General features: G+C 37.3%; 2 protein-coding genes across 2 annotated transcripts; both read right to left on the reverse strand.

Moving 5' to 3' along the window:
- Positions 1-364: 364 nt before the first annotated feature.
- Positions 365-1,811, reverse strand: LOC134287358 (nuclear migration protein nudC-like). Its single transcript, XM_062849088.1, has 4 exons — positions 1,593-1,811; positions 1,229-1,521; positions 604-1,158; positions 365-539 (listed from the first exon to the last, which is right to left on the reverse strand). The coding sequence occupies exons 1-4, from the start codon at positions 1,665-1,667 to the stop codon at positions 488-490; spliced, it is 975 nt and encodes a 324-aa protein (XP_062705072.1). The 5' UTR covers positions 1,668-1,811; the 3' UTR covers positions 365-487.
- A 7,551-nt stretch (positions 1,812-9,362) lies between these two features.
- On the reverse strand, positions 9,363-11,897 carry LOC134287359 (vitamin K-dependent gamma-carboxylase-like). The gene is made up of 2 exons (XM_062849089.1): positions 10,759-11,897; positions 9,363-10,696 (listed from the first exon to the last, which is right to left on the reverse strand). Exons 1-2 carry the CDS (start codon positions 10,827-10,829, stop codon positions 9,382-9,384), a joined length of 1,386 nt encoding a protein of 461 aa, XP_062705073.1. The 5' UTR covers positions 10,830-11,897; the 3' UTR covers positions 9,363-9,381.
- Between the last annotated feature and the right edge of the window lie 7,336 nt (positions 11,898-19,233).

Raw genomic sequence — 19,233 nt, forward strand, 5'->3', positions numbered from 1 at the left:
GACATGCGGTTCAATTGTAACACAATTCATATTCATGTTGGCGTCAGCTTGTTTTATATGAGCATCTCCACAGTTATCAACTAATTGCTTATTTTCCAATTGACCATTTTCCATTCGTAGGTATATTGCTACGATTTGTACTCATCCGGTGGCCAACAAAAAAATGGTATTTATAAAAATTTTACCACCATATGATTGTACTAAGAATACCTATTTCAGTTTCTAACAATTTCATGATTTGGATTGTTTCGGATAAAAAAAATAGCAATAAATAATGCATGTTGTATATATGATGTTGAAATTGTATTTTATTCTCAAATCGTTAGAATGCAATATGTATTCAAATAAGAATTATTGAATAAAATACCTTAATGAAAATCATTTGAAGCGACGAAGCGTACAAATTCTCCCACTTCAAGTGAAATAAAGTCTAACTTAACATCGAACACGTTTGTTTCTGTACAAATCTGAATCCGTAGAATTAAGCCTAAGTAAACTTACATTTGGAGAAGTCCATTTCCGGATGCTGTTCCATGAACCTGGAAAAAAAATTGGAAAATTAAATACAGCCCTTTAGTGGGTTATTCACATCGTTTGACTCACTTTTTCAGCACATCCTGCTTCTTCTGTTCATCACTGGTTGGCAGTCCCATCTCCTTCTGCCGTTGATCGAACATCATCTTCTCGACCATGCCCCGCGTCTGTCCATCCAAATCGGACAGCTTGGATGATTCCGGATTGATCTTACGCGTGTTGATCTGGGGATCGGTCTCCACCAGCCTGTTCCACCAGTTCATCTGATTGATCTTGTCCAGTGTGACCACAACGGTGTTTTTATCCAGATGCCACAGGGATTCTTCCATTTTAACTTCTGCATGCAGTTCACCGTCGATGACCGGCGGGTGGCCCTTCAGGCCAACCTTGAGCGACTTCCGTTGGATATTTACGACGACGTCCTTGGCTTTAAGAGTGAACTTGACATCGAACGGCACGCGGAGTTCCAGCTCCTGAAGCGTCTGAGTCCAGGAGTACTTTTCCAGATCGCACCCGTTTCCATGATTGGGTTTCAATTTCCCCTTGTCTTCTGGTTCCTCATCATCGTCCTTTTTCTCCTCTGCGTCTGGTGTGGCCGCCGTTTCCGGTTTAGATTCGTTGCTCCTAGATACAAAATTAATAACCGTTATATGCTTTGTTACCAAGGAAACCGCAAAACCAAACACCCCCTTACTTTTCGGCAGCGATTTCCTGCTGCATTTTCTCTGCCTCGGCATCGGTGAGCTCCGTGATGGCTGCCGACTGTTGTTCCTGCTGAAGCCGTTCTTCCTCTTCCTTCTTCCTGCGAGCCTCCGCCCGTCGGCGTTCGGCCGCTTCCCGTTCTTCGCGCTTCTTACGGGCCACATCCTGGGCAATCTCCGCTTCCTTTCGGAAAATCTTCAGCACTAGCTTTTCCCAGTCGCCCTTGTCCCCTCCGGTAAAGAAGTCTGTCTTCCGGTTCAGGAACCCGGCGATTGTTGCGAGAAGCTGGAACCAATTTTTGTGATTCAGCAAATCGTCTAGGCGTAATTGAGGTTAACCAATCGATAAGTACTTACGTCTGGAACACCGCCCGGATGTTGCTCTGCCAGGGTAAACAACACCTGATCGAACTTTCCTTCGTCTGTGGACATGTTGAGGAGCGGATGTTGGTTGAAATTTACACTAAACTTGAACTTTATTCACAGTTTTTGCACCAAAAAACGAGAAAATCAAATCACCACGGTGATTGTTGTTTGGATTCTGCCAGATGCTTCGAGATTTCGTCGGCTTGCGCCAAGGAGAATACAAATGTATTCTCCTTGGGCTTGCGCGACTTAAAACCAAAACAAACGAGAACCGTCAAAAGTATCGACTATTTCTCATAAGCGGCACGGTGACCTGTTCGGCCAAAATATGTTTCTAGTACCGTACAGCCTCATCGGCCAGAATATGGAAAGTCCATGCCCACGTGGCAATTTTAAGCTATAGAAACTTGAGCATAACGGCACCATTTTAGCAAATATTGGTCAAAATTTGGCTGCTCATGGCACGCTCGGTAGTCAGATATTTAGTTCGTCTAAGGGCGCCGTTATAGTTAAGCGTGAGAGTGGGAGTGCGCGTGTGCGAAGTCGTAAAGAAGAATATCAACAACAGCAAATCCACACAAATCCTTTGGACGCGCACTCTCACCATACACCATACACTCCCACCAGCGGCGTCATGGTCGCAATTTTTTCCGCAGTCAAGTTCGCAGATTGTGAACAATCCTCGGTACTCACTTTACGTAATTTATGTTTAGTCCCTTACTGTCAGAGCTGTCAGATCAGTGTAACACGCTAAATAAAATTTACACAAAAGGCAATTTACACGGAAAAAAATACACGGTTATGAATATTTATTGGGTACCGGACTGGTCACCGAAATTTTGATCGTTTTCTTTGGTACATCGAGGTCTTGAAATTAGTCTATGCTCCCACTCTCACTTTCAGGCGGCACTATGGCAGTGCAGTAAAACAAACTTCGTCGAGAAAACGGACAATTTGCAATGGCTTCGAGGGTGTTAGTTGGTAAGAATTGCGTGCAAACCCGGATGAAAACTAACCATAGAGTGTTTGGTGAAAACCATTTCTGCACCATACAGTGTACCAGCTACAATAAAGAGTATTGTAATGAAATGGTTCGCTATACTATACATTTACATTGGATTTTTATGTAACAATATATCATACTGTTTTTCTTACGTTTGAACCATTCACTTTTCCGAAACATTATTTTTCCGTGAATTTTTAATTATTAATATTCGTTTAAGATTTTTTCCGTGCTTTGTTTTGTTAATGTTTGTGACTTTTTTGCTGCAAAGGAAAGGAAAGAGAAAAAAGTGAATAAGTTGAAACATCAATTTTGAGTCAATAACCAAGGATGCTTTCGATCACCTGGCAATCATTTGACTCATTTATCCATAACTCAGTTCAGAAGCATAATATTGAAATGAGATGTTCGACAAACTTGTAGATAAGTGGTTTTCCTACAATTATCACCAAGGACACCATATCCTAAATCTCATATATGCGGCGTGAGAGAGCTAGTACCACCTACTCATACTAAACGATCAAAAAACACTTTTACGCCGTAAATATAAAAGTTAGAATATGGCGTCCTTGGTGATAATAGGACAGATCGGTGAAGTACTAGATTTGTAGTAATGAGCTGAATTTTAGTATGGTGAGAAGGCCAATTCTCCGTTTCTGCAATGAAATGGTTCAAAAAGCGTGGGTATTATGATTTCTTGCCTAATTTAATGCTGTTTGAGAAAAACTTTGAGTAACCGTGTTGTTGTTTTCTCCATTTCTTGCAACATAAACAACATAGTTATCCAAAGTTTTGCTCAAACAGCATTAAATTAGACAAAGAATCACAATACCCACGCTTTTTGAACCATTTCTTTGCAGAAACAGAGAATTGACCTTCTCACCATACAAAAATTCAGCTCATTACTTCAATTCTAGTACTACACCGAACGTACCCCATTATAGGAAAAACACATATCTACCTAGGTGCTGCGGATAGAAACGGTTTTATTTCTCAAGCTAGCCAACACACACTAACAATACTCTTCAATCAAGCAAACAGGTACAACAAGGTTTAACATAACCTCTATCTTCAATGTTTGGCTCCCGCTGAGAGAGCATATTGAGTCAGTCCGCGACACTCAGATATCTACAAGTTTGACGAACATCTCATTTCAATATTAGGCTTCTGAACTGAGTTATAGACAAATGAGTCAGATGATTGCCAGATGATCGAAAACATCCTTGTCAATAACATGTTTAAATCAGTGATAAACCAGATGTCCTAAGAACTGCAGGTCCAAGCAGGGGTCCAACCCGAATAAAAAATACAGTAGAAAAACCGAACGTTGTATTGTAACAGTACTATTTAAAACCATATTTCTACAGTAGACATCACTGTAAAAATAAAAATACAAAAACAATAAAATGTAATGTAGACACCCATACAGTTAATTGTAAATAAAATTTTTACAATATACTATACGGGTTGTTAAGTATCGTAACAATATAAAAAAATATTTTTCTCCATATATATTTTTTTGCAAAACCATACATTATATTGTAAATGAATTGTTATAAATTCTGATACGTGGGTTTTAATAAACCGTACATTGTATGGTACACGTATGGTTTCAAACAATAAAATGTACTGTTAATAAATTGTTTTTAATTGTAATTTTACTACTGGTTATACATTTAATCAAATGGTTTTGGAATGGTTCTCTTTTTTAATGTTGTATTGTTTTACATTACATAAATTATATAATGTCATATTATCTTGTCATTTTCCTCCTGTTAATGGCATCTTAGGTTTACTAGCATTATGAGAATGCGCTTTGGGAATTCTCCAGAGCGTTTTGGAAAACCCTTCATATATTGGATTGGCCACGTCTAAGTCTGAGTCGAGGTCTGAGTAGTCTCTGATTGCATTAACAGTTGAAGCTTAGGCTCCCATGCCCCACCAGCCAGATAACCGGGTTTCGCAAACTAAGCATTATTTGTGGCAACACTTTGAGCGGCATGATGGAACTATGCCGAGCGCCGCTAAGTATTATTAGACCACTAATGTAGTTGAATGAAGTGGGTGACGAGGTACATAAGTATCATTACAGCGTGCTTAACCGTTATTGCAATATTGAGGCTCCAGTTTGATCAAAGTTTGAAATACACGGGGAAATATATAACAACTCATGAGAAAACTATCAAGTTCGATTTAAGTATAAGTTAGGTAAAAAGCGAACCCACAAACGAACCTAAATTAGAATTTCTTTCAGTATTCAGTCCAGTCCATATGTTAAAGAAGGCTACGTCAAAGATAAAGTTCGTCAATCGTATTCCTCTCAACGCACTTTACATACCTAGCCCACCATATCTCTTAGATCTGCAGTTCTGGTTTACCTTTTTTTTTTTTTTTTACATTTTATTGACTTTGAATTGATGTTTCAACTTATTCCCTTTTTTTCTTTCCTTTCATTTGCATCAAAAAAGTCACAAACATCAACAAAACAAAGCACGGAAAAAATCTAAAACTGAATAAATAATTAAAAATGTACGGAAAAATAATGTTTCGGAAAAGTGAATGGCTCAAACGTAAGAAAAACAGTATAATAAATTGTTACATAAAAATCGAATGTAAATGTATAGTAGCTACAATGTGCGAAGCTTTTAGCGAACCATTTCATTACAATATACATTATTGTAGCTGGTACACTGTATGGTGCAGGAATGGTTCTCACCAAACACCCTATGGTTAGTTTTTATCCGGGAAGAGATATGGCGGGCTAGGTGTGTAGAGTGCGATGAGAGAAATACGAACGTAGGCCAACTCGGAAAGGTGCAGGTCAGATTACCGTAAATCAGTGGATGAGTTCAACACTATTCTTTCGGTATTTGCTTTTAGGGGAGTTTTCTCCTCTTCTCTCATGTGAACTTGCCTTCGACCACAATCGAATCAAATGCGATTGACAAACTTTATCTTTGACGTAGAGCCATCATTAACATATAAACTGGACTGTACATTAAAATGACTTCTAATATAGGTTCGTCTGCGGGTTCGCTTTTTAACCCAACTTATATTTGAATAGAACTTGACAGTTTTCTTATGAGTTGTTATGTATTTCAAACTTTAGTCAAACTGGAGCCTCAATATTGCAATAACGATGAAGCACGCTGTAATGATACTTATGTACCTCGTCGCCCACTTCATGCAACTACATTAGTGGTCTAATAACACTTAGCGCGCTCGGCAAAGTTCCATCATGTCGCTTAAAGTGTTGCCACAAATAATGCTTAGTTTGCAAAACCCGGTTATCTGGCTGGTGGGGCATGGGAGCCTAAGCTTCAACTGTTAATGCAATCAGAGACTACTCAGACTTAGACGTGGGCGATCCTATATATGAAGGGTTATCCAAAACGCTGTGGAGAATTCCCAAAGCGCATAATAATACAACATAACAAAAGAAAACCATTCCAAAACCATTTGATTAAATGTATAACCTGTGATGAAATTACAATTATAAACAATTTATTTACGGTACATTTTATTGTTCGAAACCATTCATGTACCATACAATGTACGGTATATTTAAACCCACGTATCAGAATTTAGAACAATTCATTAACAATAAAATGTATGGTTTTGCAAAAATATATATATGGAGAAAAATATTTTTTTATATTGTTACAATACTTAACAACCTGTATAATATATTGTAAAAATTGTAAATATTCACGGTATGGTTTTTTACATTACATTTTATTGTTTTTGTATTTTTATTTTTACAGTGGTGTCTATTGTAAAAATATGGTTCTAAACAGTACTGTTACAATACAACGTTCGGTTTTTCTACTGTATTTTTTATTCGGGAAAAGAAGGAACAGTTTTAATATAATATATATAATATAATCATATCATTACATCAGCTTAATGGAAAACGAATATTTCAACGGTGAAGGCAGGATGGGCATTCATCTGGTTGGCTCGAAAGCGCAAACATGGCGGATGTGAAAAGGTGTGGTGCGGAGAAGAAAGAAGGAATCGATTGTTTCACCTAGTTGATTTTTACAAACGTTCAGCGATCGACAAAGGCTGTTGAAGGTTATTGAGTTTCGTGCCGACGGAGGAGGCTTCGTGCCGAAAAGAGCTTCGTGCTGGAATGAAAATAAATGTAGCGTCGTACTAGAATCTAAACTGGAATGGGAATAGTTTGAATAAATTGCGCTTTTTCGTGTTTATATTTATATATAAAAAAAGCTCTGTGCTTCAGAGTGTTAACTAGACCAAAACAAATAGTATTTTTCATTGGTACAACAAGGATCGGTAAAGTCTATCTTGATTTAGCACTAAAATATTTGTTTTTTTTCTGTTCAAAGCGGGGAGATGATCCGAGAAACAACTGGATAAAATGGAAAAAAGCTCTGGAGCGATTCTTGCGCGTTAACAAGGTTAAAGCTGACGAAGAAAAATATGATCTACTGCTTGTTTTGGGGGCGATGGAGCTACAATCGTTTTCGATTAAATCACGAAATGGGAGTGCCGCCAACCGACATCCGATACTGGCGATGAGTTTGTGGCTTTGCAGTATGAGTCTCGGTATGAGTCGGCCATTGCGTCACTGGACGCGTATTTCGCACCACAACTCAACAAACGATTTGAGCGTCATCTTTTCCGTGCTATAAAGCAGGAAGCCAGGAACCCTTTGAAGAATTCGTGTTCCACCTCAAAGATCAGGCAAACCGATGTCAATTTAGTGACGTGGACGATGCGATCGTGGACCAGATCATAGAAGGCTGCATCTCACCGGAGCTGAGGAAAAAGTTGTTGACTGAAGATCTCAACTTACATGAAACAACCGTTCTGGGCAAAACTCTGGAGGAAGTTCAAAAGCAGACAAAAGAATACGCGAAACCGTCGACATCTGGATTGTCTAACCTGGAATGAACGGTACAGAAGATCAACGATAAGTTTGTCAGCAAGCAGAGGACATCGATTTCAAACACCCGAAAATGCTACAACTGCAACAAAGCCGGCCACGTAGCGAAGGATCTCGATAAATGTCCAGCACGAAATGTAGCTTGTCACTCTTGCGGATCTGTAGGACATTTTGCCGTATGTTGTAGGAAACGAAGATACGAGCCAGGACCTTCCACGATTCCGGAGAAAAAGGCTAGAGTTCACGCTATCGTGTCACCGCTGGATAAACGAGATGGAGTTTTCTTTGTACGTACAGGAGAAGAACTTGACGAGGCTCTGTTGCTTGATCTGGGAGGAGTTCGAGCGAAAATGCTAGTGGACTCCGGATCTCCGGCGAATATAATCAACCAAGAGACCTATAAACATATGAAAGCAAACCGAGCAGTTATGGTGAATGACAGAACATCGCGACAGGAAGAGCTGAAGCTGAAACCTTTTGCATCGGATGAGTAAATACCACAGACAAACAGACATACTACTCAAATCGCAATCGTCGCACAATTTTACGGTCATTTTGAAAATGCAGTGTAGTTCGGACTGTGCTCGCATGTGTCATGGCGGCGCTGCTGTTTCTACATAACGTCTCACTTTTGGAGAGAAATGAACACGACGCCGATCAATGTTTACATAAAATGACTCAATCATGACTCAAACGACCTTTATTCATCTTTCATAAATGGGTAACGCCACGAAACAAATACTTGAAAAGTACCTATTTTTTCTAGAAAATCATCAATATCTTTTGAACGGAATGACGTAGAAATATTCTCAGCGCACGGAAATGCGCGTTTTTGGAAGCTCTAAAAGTGGTTCTTAGGCGACTTTAACGAGAAGTTTGAAAGAAAAAAGATAAAGCAATAAAACGATTTGTTCTAGCGTCACCCTATGAAAACTATGGGAAAATGCTCCAAATTTGGTCAAAACAGTTTAAACCCTTTATCTTTTTTGTTTCAAATTTCTCATCAAAGTTGTCTAAGAACCAGTTTTAGAGCTTTAAAAAACGCACATTTTCGTGTGCTGAGAATGTTGCTACGTCATTCCGTTCAAAAGATATTGATGATTTTCTAGAAAAAATAGGCACTTTTCAAGTATTTTTCATTTGAGTTACAAAAATAACACCTCTCTAATTTTTTTATATGTTTTATAACAACATTTCTTCTTTTGAATGCGGGCAAAATATATTTTTTATGTTTGCCCCAACCCGTCATAACACCTTTTAAAAAACTATATTTTTTTAGAGTAATGCCTGTAATTTTTGAACCAAAAGAGATAACGCATCTTTAAATGCTCTACAAGTCTTTCTTGGGCGACTTTGATGAAAAATCGAAACTGAAAAAATTAACGTCAGAAAACCGGGTTTTCTTGAACCACCCTAAGCTTATTCAGAAAAATACTTCTACATCGGTCAATTTTAAAGCAACATAAAAAGTGTCTTCGGCAAACTTGCTCAAAATTGATAGATCTACAACTGTTCCGAAGAATGTATATAGTTATTCTTGCAAATAAAGAAATTTGATTCCCAATTTCTTTGAAGATATGGATCACCCTAATTTTCATGTATATTGAAAAGCGAGCCTTATATTTAGGAACAACTTTAAAGAAGACCATATTTGTCTAAAAAATCATTTGAAAGCGCTGCATGCATCTTTCCACGTGAATCTGGTTCGTGGACCATTGTGCAATGGTAATTTTGCCATTGTTATATCTGTTTGTCTGTGGAACATATGCCTAAAACAAAAATGTTTATGTTGCTATGTATTTCAGCTTGAAGAAAATTTCTTTCATTAAATCGAACCCCCCTTTTTGGTTGTAATCAATTTTATTTTACTCTGCCGTCCATGTGGTTTCATCCGGAGAAATTCTCACTCTCCGGGGCATTGGAACCCCATATATTTCATACAGCAACGAATTACCCACGTGTTGAAAGAATCTCACGTAGTTTTCGAGCCTACCGTTGAACTCTTTCCACAACGGAAGAATCGGTTTCGATTGTCTTCGCTCGGCCAGTTCGTCCTCGGTGGGAGCAGCCTTCATCGTTTTGTTCACGTACGTGTAGAGCATGGATGAGGGCGATGCGCTTGTGGTTATCACATGGTGGAACATTGGTGGGATATTTGGAAGGCTTTGACCTTTTCGGAGATGTTTTGTCTTGGTGTCAGTTGAATGCCAATATTTCACACTTCCTTCCAGTATGGTTAATGTTACGTTGTCCATATCGGGAACTATGTAGTTATCTAGGGTCAAACCAGGAAAATCAGCAACAAACAGAACATCGGAGGTGTTACTCCATGAGTGTACCTCGTGGGTCATTTTGTCAATCATCGAACGCATCTCAGTGAGTTCGTGAAGTAGAGGTAGTAGCCAATCAACTGGTTCAAAAGGGGACCACCTAGCAGTCAATATGTCCACTTCAGGATTGAAGATACGCTGTAGAAAGCGACCATTCATACTACACCATATGTCGAAGTAAACGGAGAAGTTAGTGAATGGCCGGTGATCCTCTCTGTACTCTGCGCGAATGTTTCGGTCTATGCAGTGAGCGAACTGATGAGCCATATCAGCATGCTTGGTCCATCGATCATTGTCCACAAAGGCATAGGGCAGTAGGTAGAGGGTATGGTTCTGGTGGTTGTCTACCACTTTAATGGATGTAAGTACGGTATCCCAAGCGTGTACCATCATATCCCAGGAATATCCGTACAATCCATTAGTCCAGTTATTGTACCCCTTGGTAATGAAGTGAGAATATGGTAGGAAGAGTTGTAATCCGCAGTAGAAAAGCATGGCTGTCGTGGTAAACTTCTTACGACTGGACGGGACAGATACACTTTTCTGTTTGTCGTTTTTCGATATTTTCTTTGGCTTATCGTCACTTTTACCACTGCTGCCGCAAGATAACTTTTTCCATACCAACCGAGGCCAACTGACGCTGTAGTACAGAGGAAGTTGCGTTAGACATACCCAAGGAAACATTCCGATATGAAACAGTCGCGAGTTCATCAGATGGAATGCACATGCAAAAAGTGTAGCTACTTTACGAGTCGGGGCATACACCAGGAAAAACACGACCGAAGTGTCGAAGATGCAACCGAACCAGTGAATTATCAGCAGATCAGTAAGCTGCGGACCAATCAGCAATCTAGAACGAAAACCAGATTTGTTATGATCAACCAATTACGAATAGTCGAAGACCTAACATACCTGAATGGAAGAAATACCCAATGGTAGCTCAAATTAGTCATGGCATAGCCGGAGAGCCATTCAGGGCACATCTTCTTCAAACCGGCCAGGAAATATAGAATGAAGAATTGGTACTTTAAGATGAAATAGTTCCAAAACGGTACTGTTTTTGACTGTGGATCGGCATTCTGACAGGCGTCCAGAGAGCTAAAAGCGAAAATTTTTTGTTACAAACGACTAAAACATGTTTCTTCAATGTCAACCTAGTAAGATAATTTTATCATCATAATATTTTCCAAGCATTGATATGCCGATGTTTTTGAAAAAAAAAATCCCTCAAACACACAGAAAATCTATTGAAGTATCCATAAGCCCATTAGCCCAAGTATAATTAGAAAATTAGAAAATGCTTATACCATTAAATTTATATTATGATATACAGGGGATAGACAAAATAATAGGGAGAGGCAAAATTTTCCCACCTCAAAAAATATTCAAATAGCTGTATCTTTCCGAAAAGTGCATCCAATATTCTCAATTTTTTACTGTAAGTTCCTCAACTTGTTGTGTATCAGTGGACAGAATTTGGGGAAGATCGAGCTATTATGCACGAAGTTATAAAGATTCTAGAAAAAGGTACATTTATCCGATAGCCAACTTTGAGCTGTTATATCTCCGGATTCAATGAACCAAATGCAATGAAATTTTGACCATTTATGACTTATATAATGTGCTCTGAAAAACATTTGACATAACTTGAAATTATTAACAAGAGAAAAAGTTATAGCAATTTCATTTATTTTATGATTTTTTAGTAAATTGGTCTATTTTTAATATGCATCCCATAATTTTTTCAATGAATTGCCGGCTATGTTGTTACTTTCTTTCAAAACATATTTATATTCAAGACAATTAGAGGGAATACAAATAAACTATAATTAACATCTTGAATTTTGAAACGATGTTGAAATTTAAGAAAATTTGGCGTTTTATTAAAAAAAATAATCTAATCGTTATAATTTTCTTCCGTGTTAAGAATTTTAAGTTAAATCAAAAGTTTTTCAAAGCTCATTATATAAGTCATAAATGGTCAAAATTTCATTGCGTTCGGTTCATTGAATCCGGAGATATAACTGCTCAAAGTTGGCTATCGGATAAATATACCTATATATATTCTGAAATCTTTATAACTTCGTGCAGAAGAGCCCGAGTTTTTCCAAATTTTGACCACTGATACACAACTAGTTGATCCACTTACAGTAAAAATTTGAGAATATTTGATACACTTTTCGAAAAGTTACAGCTATTTGAATATTTTATGAGAAGGGAATATTTTGCCTGTCCCGATCATTTTGTCTATCCCCTGTATGCAGTCAGTCAAAGCTAAGCTAAGCTAAATTCTCAGCAAAGAATATATCAAGACTTCATCCAAATTTTCATCATTATTTCAACCAATGAATCACAATGGAAACCTGCCTGAATTTTTTTTAATTAAAAATATGTTCTATAATTTGGCTTGTTTTTACCTGCGAACTGAGTGACTTAAAAAAATTCTCCGTAACTTTTTTAGTAGAGTGACGTGATTTATCTAGGTGTGTTCTACAGTATGCGGCAGGAAAAAATGCGAAAGTGTTTTCAACTTCAAACCTCATTTTCGTCCATTTGACGTTAACAAACCTATGTTTAACGTTCCATGATCTCTAATAGGCTAGTTTTCTGAATATATGCACTTATTTCATCTACATAGTATGTGAAACTACATGGCTCTGGATCAGTATGGTCTGGTTGTTCATCGAATTTAAGATAATTTATTGATATATATCCCATATTTAGCGTGTAATAGTGCCTTGAACTTTTCGCCTTTTTTCCTGCCGCACCCTGTATTTCATAAAAACAACATATCTATAAGAAATCTGGCGGCAGTTTACTGGCAGGAATCTCATCGAGATAAATAAACTTAGAGTTCTGTTGGTAATTCGTTATTATTGATGGAAATTATTTCAATATTCAGTTAGAACTTTTGTAGCACTATGGCTGTATTCCACTAAAAACGCTTTCGAGGCAAGGGGGAATGGTGTACTTCCTTGCTAATAAAAAGAAAAAGACACGGACACCGAATCGGGAATCGGGAATCGAACCCTCACCCCACAGCATGGTGCGATTAGTAGCTTGGTGACCCCAACCGCACGGCTACGAGGCTCCACAAAAATCAGCAATTATCCGTTGATAAACAACTCCCACCACTGTTAATCGAGCAGTGGTTAGTCGCAGTTAACGACGGATAACAGGGAATAAAAATGGATTTTCCGGTTATCAAAAAAAGTGTTATTCTAGTATTTGGTTGATTTATGGGCTCCTAAAATGCTATCTAGATGCTTGCTTTAATCCACAAAATATGGTACTTATTTACTCATTTATTGACATTTTTATTGGCTGTGGTTGAAAATATATAACTCTTAATTTTTAAATCTTGCCCTGCCCCTAGCTTATAACACAACCCATGCTTTGAGAGATTTTCTTTCTCCGTGTATGACAGATAGGAACATTTTTTAATGTCCAGTGCGAAAATGACGATTTTCATCTCGTCAAGGTTGGCCTCAAATGTCGGACTAGAACTATTTATTTAACTATGCTACGGAAACGGCTAAGCAGTCTTGCGGAAATCAAACGATACTATTTAATTTTACCCAACGTTTCGACCACTTTTTTGGCCTTCTTCAGGGGTTAATCGCTATTAGGGTAGGTAATCAAAATTTGAACCAAATTGCGGCTTTCCGAAGCAGTGCAAATTTTAGGTGATTTTTTCTCCCACATGGAAATAATTTACTACGGCAAATCGTATATACATGAAAGCCACGGGTATAAGCTTTCTGTTAAATGGTAAAAAGTTTGTATTTGCACCGAATTTCATCGAAATATTTGATTTTTCATCAACAATGATTTTAATCTTAATTTGAACCATCGTAATCATAATTTGAACCAATTTTAATCTTAATTTGAACTACTGGCGGCAGCAGCTCGAGCAACTCACAAAACAGCCAATTCCATGCTAAACAATGAATAATCACATGAATCTGCTAATTCTCATATCTATTTTTCACTCGGCAGTGGAATTTCAACTCAGAATGTTCGAAATTCTTTAGGAATTTGGAAACTAAATTTGAATTTTTTCATCCCCCAAGAGTAAACAAAGCAACCACTAGCGCAATCTACAGGCCAACACTAGAAGCTCACCCCCGTTTACTAGTTCAAATTTAGATTACAAATGGTTCAACTTAAGATAACATTCTCCAAGTAAGAATCACTTAAATTTGATAATTTTATGACAAATAATGCGGAATATTATTCGGTTGGTCGATTCTACGATAAATAAGCTTTCATTTGACGTGTTCACATATCGCGTGTGATACAATGCATGATCTGTACGAGTACACCGAAAATGTGCTTTATCTCGGGGGAAATGGGTGAAATCACAGTGATTTTTCAATTGCCTGTTTTCCATGACAAAAACGCTTTTTTCAATGCTTTTAAAGCCCATGTTATCAGGTTATATTACGGAAAGCTGTTTAACATCTTTTTCGGGACAATATTTGCCTGAATAGTACGTCGTTTTAATGAATTTTGAAATGGTTCAAATTAAGATTATAATTTGACTAGTTCAAAGCTTGATTTCTTACCCTATCGTTTTTCATCAAATTTTCTGCATAGAACTGTCGGGGTCTGGTTAACTATTTTATACATCGAGGTGGTGAATTAGTGATTCGTAGCTAATTTTTAATTTCTTGCAACTGTCAAATTGAAAATGGAGGCAAATGGTAACCGAAATGTATAAGAGATCCCTAGAAAATATTTTATTGGTTAGATCGGAAAACGTCATCACAGCGCAGTGTAGCGAAGAAATCTTTCTTTGAGCTGAGCTCAATACATATTGTCGCACAGTGGTCTAGATTTTAAAATACCTGGCAAAAATTTCAAAATCACAGTGGTCTGCTAGTTATAGCCTAAATGAATGTATTGGAACATGAACATTATTTAGCTCTCAATTTCATATTTATGGCACTTTCATTATTTATCGCTATCTTCGAACGACATCCGAATAAAAGGGCTGTTGTTCATACATTTTGGCTATACACACTTCATCATGGTGTTAATGTTTTGGCAGCTCTTGGCAGATGCATCTTTCTTAACAAATTCTACATACATGAACAATAGGCCTGTCCACCTTTTCAAAAATGTTCTCTGATTCTCAAGTCCACCCCCATATTTTGATTGGCATCCCAAAAGAAGTAACTGGTCAAAATTTCAGCCAAGTCCATTAAAATTAAGAGGTGCATCAAATCAATTTTGTGTTTTTCGACTATTTTTGAACTTCAAAAAATCATAACTAAACTAAAACTTGTCAAAACTTAATTCTTTTGGCAGAAATTGAAAGCCATACTTGTTTGCTATAACTTCTCCCAACAACGTGTGCCAATAAAATTGAAGGAAACATGCGTAATTATCACATTTGTAATCAGAAAAACCTTAAAAAGTTGATTTTTTGATAGATTTTGTTCTGGAACACCCTAATATACGTAATAAGTTTGATGTTTTAAAACGGCATCATATTCTCTCATGTTTTTTGGTTATTTGCTTCTTTGACACCAATGCTGTAGGAGTTGAGCAAAAAATATTAAAATTCGGGAAAGCCAAATGTGGCCTAAAAACTAGCTTTTTGGGGGCAATCACGCTGTGGCGCGAAATTGTACTGAACGTAGTAGCTTTGCTTCCTTGTAGTTTGCCTTGGCTACCCCCTATCACGGGTGATAACAAACAAGCGTAATGATGACAGGTGTTGGCTATCATATCAGTGCTGACGCGATGCCACTTTTTGCGCGCCAAAGCGTGATTGCACCCGAAAAGCTAGTTTTTAGGCCACATTTGGCTTTCACGAATTTTAGGAATTTTTGCTCAACTCCTACAGCATTGGTGTCAAAGAAGCAAATAACCAAAAAACATTGGAGAATATGATGCCGTTTTGAAAAATCCAACTTATTACGTATATTAGGGTGTTCCAGAACAAAATCTATCAAAAAATCAACTTTTTAAGGTTTTTCGGATTACAAATGTAATAATTACACATGTTTCCTTCAATTTTATTGGCACACGTTGTTCAGAGAAGTTGTAGCAAACAAGTATAGCTTTCAATTTCTGCCGAAAGAATTAAGTTTTGACAAGTTTTAGTGTAGTTATGATTTTTTGAAGTTCAAAAATAGTCGAAAAACACAAAATTGATTTGATGCACCTCTTAATTTCAATGGATTTAGCTGAAATTTTGACCAGTTACTTCTTTTGGGATGCCAATCAAAATATGGGGGTGGACTTGAGAATCAGAGAACATTTTTGAAAAGCTGGACAGGCCTAATGAACAAGCATTTGAATGGAAGATCTCCGCGGAGAGTAAGACACTTTGAAGTAGATGTGTAAGAATTTCTTGTACTAATTACATGTAATGTAAATTTTGAACCCAAAAGCGTTATTTTGATCTCTTGCTCAATTGCACATGCCAGACACACACAAGAACGTCACTTTATTTTTATTTATTCTATTTGACAACACCAACAGACAATAATGGTCCCAATGGTTGAATAAAACTTAAACTAGACAAATACATTTGTACAAAAAAAAACATGAAAAGTTTGTTACTAATCGTTATCCGAACTAGAGAAAAAAGAGAAAAGGCTAGGACGAACATGTTCACGACTTAAATTGAAATCAAACACTGATGCCACCCTGTTGAAAGTTCGCTGAATGCCCAATAGTGCACTGTTTAGGCCGTAATTGGTGCGTCGAAAAGGTAGTCGTAACATAGAATTATTTCGAAGCGCCCTCTGGGACGAACGTTTAGATTGACAGCTTCTAGGATAGCGGAGCAGTCAATCCGACCCTGTAAAACATCTGCTAATAATAGTGACCTAGAGACGTTCCTGCGTACTTGAAGTGTGTCCAGATGAATCAATCGACATCGACTTATTCTCAATTTAGTTGAAAATCGGAGTTTTCGACTAGCGAAGTTGGATTTTTCTCCAAATCCGTGCGCCGGACCTAACTTCGGAAGTGGTGCGCTGTATAGCAAACCTGGTCCGCTATACAGCGCACCACTTCCGAAGTTAGGCCCGACGCACAGTGGCCGGAGGCCGGACAAAACCTCGAAATTTCATCTCAAAATTTCATTGCTTTGATATTTTTCCTTTATTATAAATACTTTAACTAAGAAAAATCCAAATTTTCAGGTCAATTGAATCAAAATTGAGTCCAGGGGAATTTTTCAAAGTTGAACAAATATGTACTGAATAATTTGTTTTTATCATCATAATTTCAAACCATAATTTCAATGTCGCAGCGTGTAACATATAGCTGATATTGAAATCCATGAATTTTGTTATTGTTTTGGGATACATTTAACCTCAGCATTACAACATTTAATCTTAATCTTAGCTTACATTTGTTGTCTTTAAGGATCATTCAAAAAATGTAACTTTTACTGATTTTTTTTATTATGAATTCAGGCTACATTGATCTAGTACTTTTTAATGAAACAGTTCGGAACGATCAGGTGTGTTGCATCTGACCCCAAATCTTGTCTAGTTTTTGGGGGTATACGTCACTGTCTGCGCAAAACTGCGCTAAGAACGAAAAATTTACTTTTTCGAAAAAAAGTTGTAATGGAGACGCATGGTTGCGGAACAGTCGAAAATATATGAATTTTGTTTTCGAACGTAAACTTATAAAATATCTTTTAAAATTTCCGTCCAGAATATAAAAGTCATTGTAGTATATTGATATGTTGCGTTATCACTTATGCAGAATGTACTGGAAAGGGGTTTTAACTTGGGTTTTAACCTGTTTATTGTCGCGCATTCGATCTCTTGAGACAGCATTACGTTGGTACTGTATTCAACAAGTGCATTTTTTAAGTAAATACAACAGAGCGGTTATTGAATGGTTTTGTAATAGACTGTATTTTTATCGATTAGAGCGAGCAATGGCGCTTAAACCTAGGCTTTCGAGCCAGGACATGAGGGGTTAATACCATAAATACCTTTGTCCCATCCCAGGAAGAAGAGGAGCCCCAACGGAGTGACATTAACTTTCTTAGCAAAGTCACTCCCAACGTTTTTGCTTTACATTTATTACACATACGATACGGAGCGGCTGACGAGATGTCGCCGTTCCATAGTTCTGTTCAATTGTATTCAATAACGCTGCACAGTAGGCCTGGCCGCTTCAATACTTGTAATACATCTCCGATGCCTTGCAAGTATTGATAATGACAAGAAAAATGGTAGAAGTAGTCGATTCTATCATTTTCCAGGATTCTTTCAATGAATGGCTGTGTATGTGTAGACTAGACTAGACTAGACTAGACTAGACTGTATTTTTATCGATTATATTAGCGTAAGTAGCTATATGTAGTTCACCTTTTAATAAGTATATTAAAATAACGGATTTCTTGTGCATTAAAGAAAAGAATATACCTTACATATGCATATTTATTATTTAATCAATTAATCATCCAAGGTTTCATTTGCTAAACTATGTTCTCGGAAATTAGGAGACATTAATTTCAATAGTGATTAACTCAAAAAAGCCACTGAAATGGTAACCACAGACCAACGCACAGACAAACAGACGTATCACTTCGAAAAAAATGCGATTTAAATAATGGTCACGAGAACATAATCGCTCAATGCCAATCAAACCGTTAATCAATGCCAATGTTTCGCATTCTCATAACTAGGTGGGAGTAGTGAACAAACGTCAAGCAGGAGCAAAAATTATGCGAGAGCCATGAGCGTACGATTTACGAATTACCGATTATTTGAACTAACTGTTTAATAAGAGAATCAATGGAAAGTGAATAGCCTGAGATGTCGGTTTGTCTGTGTTGTGAGCTTGTATTGTCGACTTTTGTTCCACCTAGATGTGGTATGATGTATCGTCATTGTTGTTTTCGCTGTGTGACAAGCGGACATGATGAATAGAATGTAACCCTCACTTAATAAAAAGTGTGTAGCATTTTTGCCTTGTAACCTCGCATTTTTATACAATTCTACATGCTTCATCAAGAAAACTATGTAGATTAGCATATCATCCAATCTTTTTTTTTAACATAGAGCACTAAAACTATATTCCAAAACAAATAAACGTGATGCCGACTAATTTATTATGAGCTTTTTATTATTTTTATTGAAACTAAGGTTATTTTAATACTTTAAACCTACTTTTATACAAAAATAATGCAAGTTATGTAAATTTTGATGCCAGAAATAGATTCAGCACACCTAAATTATCTAGACATGTGAATTTCAGCACATTTGGAGAAAGTTTTTGGTTTTGTCCGGCATTTGTATGGAGCCCCGCCACTGTGCGACGCACGGATTTGGAGAAAAATCCAACTTCGCTAGTCGAAAATTCCGGGTTTCAACTGCACGTACAATATGTAGTTGAGTAGCC

The sequence above is a fragment of the Aedes albopictus genome, chromosome 2, assembly GCF_035046485.1.
Source record: "Aedes albopictus strain Foshan chromosome 2, AalbF5, whole genome shotgun sequence".
Taxonomy (NCBI): domain Eukaryota; kingdom Metazoa; phylum Arthropoda; class Insecta; order Diptera; family Culicidae; genus Aedes; species Aedes albopictus.

Bases quoted from the DNA above. Each gene is read 5' to 3' on its own strand.
- LOC134287358 (XM_062849088.1), bottom strand. From the start codon at position 1,667: ATGTCCACAGACGAAGGAAAGTTCGATCAGGTGTTGTTTACCCTGGCA. The intron at 1,522-1,592 runs GTAAGTACTTAT...AATTGGTTCCAG, and splicing joins ATCCGGGCGGTGTTCCAGAC to CTTCTCGCAACAATCGCCGG. The intron at 540-603 runs GTGAGTCAAACG...TTTTTTTTCCAG, and splicing joins AAGCAGGATGTGCTGAAAAA to GTTCATGGAACAGCATCCGG.
- LOC134287359 (XM_062849089.1), bottom strand. From the start codon at position 10,829: ATGTGCCCTGAATGGCTCTCCGGCTATGCCATGACTAATTTGAGCTAC. The intron at 10,697-10,758 runs GTATGTTAGGTC...TTTTCGTTCTAG, and splicing joins TGGGTATTTCTTCCATTCAG to ATTGCTGATTGGTCCGCAGC.